General features: G+C 49.0%; 1 protein-coding gene across 1 annotated transcript in view; it reads left to right on the top strand.

The window, feature by feature from the left end:
• ZCCHC14 (zinc finger CCHC-type containing 14) overlaps positions 1-6,823 on the top strand; it is a 42,960-nt gene extending 36,137 nt beyond the window's left edge. The window contains exons 11-13 of the mRNA XM_042885881.1: positions 224-364; positions 451-1,926; positions 3,013-6,823. Of these exons, the coding sequence (XP_042741815.1) occupies positions 224-364; positions 451-1,926; positions 3,013-3,068 (1,673 nt within the window). The 3' untranslated portion in view covers positions 3,069-6,823. The remainder of the gene's footprint in view (positions 1-223; positions 365-450; positions 1,927-3,012) is intronic.
• Positions 6,824-6,829: the final 6 nt, after the last annotated feature.

A 6,829-nucleotide genomic window follows, 5' to 3' on the forward strand; every position in this document is an offset into this window, starting at 1 on the left:
CAATCAGTCTGATTCCTGTGTATGTGGAGTGTAGTAGAAAGTGGTTGCCTCTCTGTCTTCAGTGGCTAGCTGCACTAGTCAGTAACCGCTGTGCCTCCAGAGTGCTGCTGCTTAGTCAGTGCCTGTCTCTGTAAAGCTCTGTATTGCGTTGCTGTAAGTCAGCTGGTTTTGGCAGCTGTAAGAACTGGTGTCAATGAGGTGCTACCATTGTTGTCCTCTGCAGAGCTGCGGGTGGACGTAGATCAGCCAGCCCACCCTCTGCCCCGGGAGGGCAGCTCCTCTGAGTACTCCAGCTCTTCTTCCAGCCCCATGGGGATCCAGACGAGGGAGGAGAGCTCAGACAGCGCCGAGGAGAATGAGAGACGTAAGCAGACGCAGCCAGGGAGGGGACTGGTGTGGAGCTGCTCTGTCTTGTGAAGCTGCTGTGCTTATGGATATTTCTGTCCCTAGGTTTGGAGATTCACTTGGACGGTTCTGAAAAGGAGAAGCCGGTGATGTTACTGAACCATTTCACTTCGAGCTCTGCCAGACCCACTGCTCAGGTCCTACCAGTGCAAAATGATGCAGGCTCCAATCCGTCCGGCCACCATACTTTGCCAATGCAAATGATGTCAGCATCCTCTACTCATATCACCCCCATTCGGATGCTAAATTCAGTGCATAAGTCAGAGCGTGGCAACGCAGACATGAAGCTACTTTCGTCGTCTATGCATTCACTTTTATCTTTAGAAGAAAGAAATAAAGTCTCTCCTGGACCTCGAGGCAGCATAAAAATGGAAAAGAGTTTTGGGAATGCAGTAGTGGACGTCATGTCTGCACCTTCTCCCCATCAGCCCTTGCAAGTGCTTTCGGGGGCTGCCGAGAACAGCTCGCCCACATCTACTATTAACTTTGGGCCTCGAACCAAAGTCGTCCACGCTTCAACTCTGGACAGAGTGATGAAAACAGCTCAGCAGCCAGGACTGATAGTAGAGACGAGTACTGCTGCCACTGTCACATCCAGCACGGTCTTCCACGTGGCTCGCCCGCCCATCAAGCTCCTGGTATCATCCTCTGTTCCTACTGATCCTGCCATTGCTGGGCAGACTTCCTGCTCCAGTAATATGCAAATAACGGTATCCCCTGCAATAATAAACCCCCGGACTGCTCTGTATACAGCCAACACCAAAGTTGCCTTTTCTGCAATGAGCAGCGTGCCCGTGGCACCCATGCAAGGCAGCTTCTGCGCAAACAGCAACGCGGCCTCATCCAGCAGCCACCCTTCCACGTCCTTTGCAACCATGGCCAACCTGCCCAGCTGCCCCGCGCCCAGCTCCAGCCCCACGCTCTCATCCGTCGCCGAGAACAACTTCTACAGCAACAGCAGCAGCAGCAGCAGCAGCAGCAGTAGCAGCAGCAGCAGCGGGTCTGCGGGGAGCATCCCCGTGCCCAACCAGAACCACCATCACCACCACCACCAGCAGCAGCAGCCGCAGCCGCCCGGCTGCATGGTGTGCAGCTCCTGCGGGTGCAGCGGGAACTGCGGCTCCAGCGGGATGACCGTCAGCTACGCCAACTATTTCCAGCACCCGTTTTCAGGACCTTCCATGTTTACTTTCCCATTTCTGCCCTTCAACCCCCTGTGCAGCAACGGCTACATCAACACGCAGCAGTACAACAGCAGCACCACCTTCCCCGTGGTGCACACCGCCTACAACAGCGGCATCGCTCCGGACTCCGTGATGACGGGGCAGTCGACGTTTGCGGTACCGCCGATGCAGAACTTTATGGCAGGGACAGCAGGGGTTTATCAGGCACAGGGAATGATGGGAAACGGCAACGGTTCGAGTCACAAAAAAAATGGGAATCTCTCCTGTTACAACTGTGGGGCCAGTGGGCACAGAGCTCAGGACTGCAAACAGCCTCCGATGGATTTCAATCGACAAGGTAACGGTGGGCGTGGAGCCCAGCTCAGCACAGAGCGCTGGGCTGGGCTAAGAGGAGTCCCACAAAGAGGGAAGGTGTTGGTTTGGAGCTCTGTGTGACGTGGTGAAACACACGGGTGGGGAGGGAGGTTCTGTTGGCAGATTGCAGCAGGAACGTGGCTGCTTATCCCTGTAATCCTGGCTGTAGATTCAGGTTCCCCTGGAAGTCGGGGTTCTAAACGTATCTCCTGCCTCCTTCCCTTCTTCCCAAAGCAGATACATAAATGGAGGATTACTGTTCAAATCCTCTTGAAGGTCCCACTGTGGAATTTGCTGCTTTGCTCCTTCTGTAGGACATACTGCTTACATGGTACAGCTCTGGGAGAGGCCTTAAATCCTTAATTCTGGGCAGGAAACAACTAAGAGAAATGTCAGTTTACCAAGAACAATCTGCAGCCCCATTTTTCTTTGTTTTTTTTTGATCAGCTTGTTGTTTTGGAATCATCTGCACGTGACACAAGCTTAAAAATTTCATAGGGACATATGACTGGAGCAAGCAGCATTGAAGTGCTGTGTTTTACATCCTGTCTTGCCTATAGCATGTGCCTGCAGTTGTTTTTGTACAGTGCAGATGAGACCTCAGATATTTACAAATTAACAAGTGCCTGATTTTGAGGCAGCAATTTTCAGCAGCGCTAACATGTAAATTGAGTGGGGTTCTTGCATCTCCTCTTCTGGTAATGGCTGATGGGACAGAAGTGGCACTGGCTCCAGCAGCGCTCATTCAGAAGTGCGATCTGCTGCCTTCCAAGGCTGAATTTCATTAACCAGATATCCACTGAAACTCTCCCAGTCTAATCTTTGCCAGCCCTGAAGCTACATCTGAGGCAGCGAGTCTGGCTGTGTGAAGCCGTGCTTTGGTTTGGGCTTCTGTCAGCCATAGGCACGTGCTTGTTAGGCTTTTCTGCAGCTGGAGTGCAGTGCTGTGGGCTGTGTCAGGCTGCAGTGTGTGTTAGATGGCCCAGGAGACGTGGTTTGGGAAAGTTCTGAGGTGTAGGCACTGTGAAAAGCTTTGTGTTGTCTAATTCTTCTGTTTCCTTTCCCCCAGGTACTTTCAGGCTGAAATACGCTCCTCCCTCCGAAAGCCTTGACTCCACAGACTGATCTTTTACCTGGCAAGAAAAATACCGTAAGCCATGGAGATAGAAGGAGACTGAACTACAAAACTGAGACGTCCAGTTGCTGTTAAGCTTAATGTATTTTTTAATCCAAAGGTGCTTTACTTTATTAGACTAGGTAGGAAATCTAGCTTAGGGGTGCATCGAACCCATTTTTGATTGCCAAATTCGAGCTTGGATCTCGCTGTCGGAACTTCTGACCCCGTGTCATAGGACGATGCGTACTGGATGGATGGTGGAGCTGGCCAGCTGCGTTTTCTGTTGCAAGTACAACTCCCTGCGTGCTGTTTTTGCTGGAGAGTGTTGCCATGCGTGGACTTTTGAAGGTAAAGGTCTGACTCCAGGGCAGCTACACGGTGAGGTGGAAGCTGGAGGCGGAGGTGGGAGCGGCCGTTTGCCAGAAGGACTTTGGCACCCCTGGGCTAGGTTAAATGTCTACTTTTTTTCAAAAGTGATCAGGCACTAATCTCTGGGATTTTTAAGGATTGCACTACAGAAGAATGTAAAACTCTTTGAGCTTTCTGCACTTCTAGCAGACGGTGTCACTCTGAGACCAGTGCAAGAGGCAAAGAAGTTCCGACCTTTACCGATTGGCACCAGCAGGCTACGAGACTTAACGACACAATAACGATCTTCAGTCAGTCTCTCCTTTCCCTTCCAAAAGAACACATGCAGCAGTTTGGGTTCCTTCTGGAAACAAACTTGTGCTTCGTCGTCTTACCTGTCAGCGCTGGGTTCCCAGCGGTGGAATTTCATTCGTTTCCAAGGGTCCAAGTCCCAGAGACTGCAGAGTCATAAAGGCTTCGAGGACACGTTCCTGTAGTACACGAAACAACCTTTACGTCCTGTTACTGTACATAGGTCTCTTTCAAAGAAACCTTATTATTCTGCTTTTGTAAATGAATTTTAAACCATCCTAAAGAAGAACTCTGGCGGCAGAGTTTGTAAGCTTTTGCTTTACTTTATATTGAAAAGAAACAAACGAACCCAACCACCCAACCCTGTGACTCCTACCCCATGGCTTTTGCTACGGGATTCAGAAGTGGTAGAAGTCAAAACGTGTAAGAGGTAGTAAAACTTCATTATTCTCAAGACTTGGAAGGATTTACTGTCAGCCTCCTTCGTTGCAATAGATTGTAGATGACTAGCTTTGGTGTTCACTACTTAGCGTACATAATTTGTGGGTGATAAATCTAAATTAGGGCTTGAGAGGAAGCCGAACAAATCCTGAACTGCTCATTTGAAACAGTTTGGTCCCGTCTCACTGAAGGGAGCTGCAAACCTCGTGGCTCACCCCAGCAATTCGGCGCTGTTCAGTGCCTGATGCGTCTGACAGAGAGATGTTTGCACACCGTCATGTGGAAGATCTTAGAGCCTTGTTTACACTTGGAGGCATTTCTCACACCCAGGACGTGTTGGAGCGGCGCAGCCCACTTTGGCTGGGGTCACAATCAACGTTGGGTTGCAGAAGAAAAGAAAAGGCGATGTCTTCTTCCTATGCAATGACAACTCATGGGAGGGGTTGCTCTCCGCCCGGCTCTCGCCGCTGAAACGCTCCTGCTGGCTCTGCCTGCATTCTGAGCTCACCTGCGTTCAGTTAACAACCTTCAGACCTACAACACTAAAAAAAGTGATGAAAACTGACAATGCAATTTACTTTGCCTTAATGAGCTTGAGACAGCGGTAGGGGCGATCTGCCGCACCGCGTTACGCTGAAGGGAACGGTTTTCTTTTGCTGACGATGTTTACTATTCACAGCTTTGGGGGTCTCTCCTGGAACATGTGCTGAAAGCCAAACCTTCACCTATTTTTCACTTTGTTTTTTTTTTTTTAAACAGTATTTTAAACCGGAATGGTGTTTAAATAAACTGTCTCCACATCCATACAAGTGTTCAACACCTTCTCAAAACAGCAAAAATCGACAGGAGAAGCGTATCTGTTTTCTGTACTGGTTGTGTTTTGTTTCAACGCCCAAGGCTGGGAATGTAGTCTTGTCTGATCTCATCGCCGACTCGAAACCATAACAGAAGGACTGTAGGACTGAACTCCTGTGCAGCAAACTGTTTCATTCCTACCTTCAGAGCTTTCGTTGGGGTTGTTTCCTTTGTGTGAAGTTAAGTTTCTTCGAGTGGCTTCCGTGTACTTTTAGGTAACGTTTTGAAATGGTGAAGTCTGATCTTAGAGTAAGTTCAAATTCAGAAGTCTCGAGTACCTTAAAGCAACGTGAGCGTGACAGAGAAGCGTCAGATGGAGCGGCACCAATGATAGAGCCTTCCCTACACCAGAGCCAGCTGTGGCTGCAGATCTGCTCGTCAGCGCTGCCCGCTTTGGACCAAGAGCAGCCAAAGCTGGTAAGTCTGAGCAGAGCACTTCAGTTCCCTCAAACAACCCTTCGTCTGCTTTTCAAAGGCCCAAACCCATCTCCCCACCCCCTGAGAAGTAAGGCAGCTCATTTTAGAATAGTAGTTCCAGCTTCACTGGCTGAAAGAAACCCGTTCTTCAAACCTATTTTTGTACATGGAGAGATTTCAAAGGACGCTATTTATTCCTATCTTTGTCCTGAAAGGATGACAACAGTTAGTTCTCAACATGGATTTCACAGCGGAATAGAAATGAGTTGGATGTGTGAGGCAGAGGGGAGCCCCAAGCCGAGCCCTGTGGGGTGCAGGGAGGCTGGATGTGTGGTGGGGAATGCTTTTCCAGGAGTGTTTTCCTTTTGATGGGAATACCAGAAGCAGGGTGGGATTTCCAGCCAGCTCCTCAGCCTGCAGGCTCTGAGGTAAGCACGAACAGATGCCCTGCTTGGTGCTGAGCAGTAGGAGAGCAAGGAAGGCTCATTGCAGCAAGCAAGGTATGGATCACAGGTTTCCTTCATCTTTTTCCTTCGAACGACGTCACGCTTTACTTCTTGTGAAGCCTTTTCAGTAGCCTGCACACCATGGTCCTTAAATCTTAGCACAGTAAGCAACAGACCTCCAGAAATGATGGTCTAACACTAGGCTCTCACCATTACCCCGCATTGGGTTTAACGCTGCTCCTGGCAGGCAGGCTTTGAGGGGAATGGACCCAGAGCTGCTCGGTGCTGTATTTGGCATAGCAGCGCTCCTCCCCACAATGTGCCATCAGCCAAAAGCCCTGCGTGTGGGCTAGCTGTCCGTCTGTGGCGTCATCACATCCAGGAAGGTTTGCTGGAGGTCAGGGATGCACAGAGCTGTGGATTTGGAGCAGTGTGGAATGCCTGTGTGCAGGCACATCTGGGCTGAAACCGACCTAACGGCGCCAGCAAAAGAGTCTGGGAACCCTGAGCACCCCCACCGCCCTCCATCAGTTGTCAGAACCCCTTGGAAGTACCTGGATGCTCTCAAACAAACGAGGGACGTGGTGGTACTGATGCAGAAAGCGAATCCTGCGTGTTTTCAAGTGCAGATTAACAGCTTCTCTTGGACATAACTTTCCATGAGGAATGAAGGAAACTCCTGCTCCCATTTGAGCCATTTCTTTTACTTCGGTCAATTCTAGTATTACAAATTGTGCATGTAACTTTATAAATATTTTAAATAGTTTTGTAAATATTTAATATTCAGCTAATTTGATTTTGAACTGTAAATGTCAAGTATTCTGGTATTGGGATTTTTATGTTTTATTATACTTTGTTAAAAAGTTAAAAAAAAAAATTGTACATTTTTAGAATGTTTTTATCTGAGTAAATTTAATGTATGGAAAATAAAGAGTTAAACAGAATCCCTC

Source organism: Lagopus leucura, unplaced genomic scaffold (genome assembly GCF_019238085.1).
Source record: "Lagopus leucura isolate 7727_CA_CO unplaced genomic scaffold, USGS_WTPT01 Super-Scaffold_100053, whole genome shotgun sequence".
Taxonomy (NCBI): domain Eukaryota; kingdom Metazoa; phylum Chordata; class Aves; order Galliformes; family Phasianidae; genus Lagopus; species Lagopus leucura.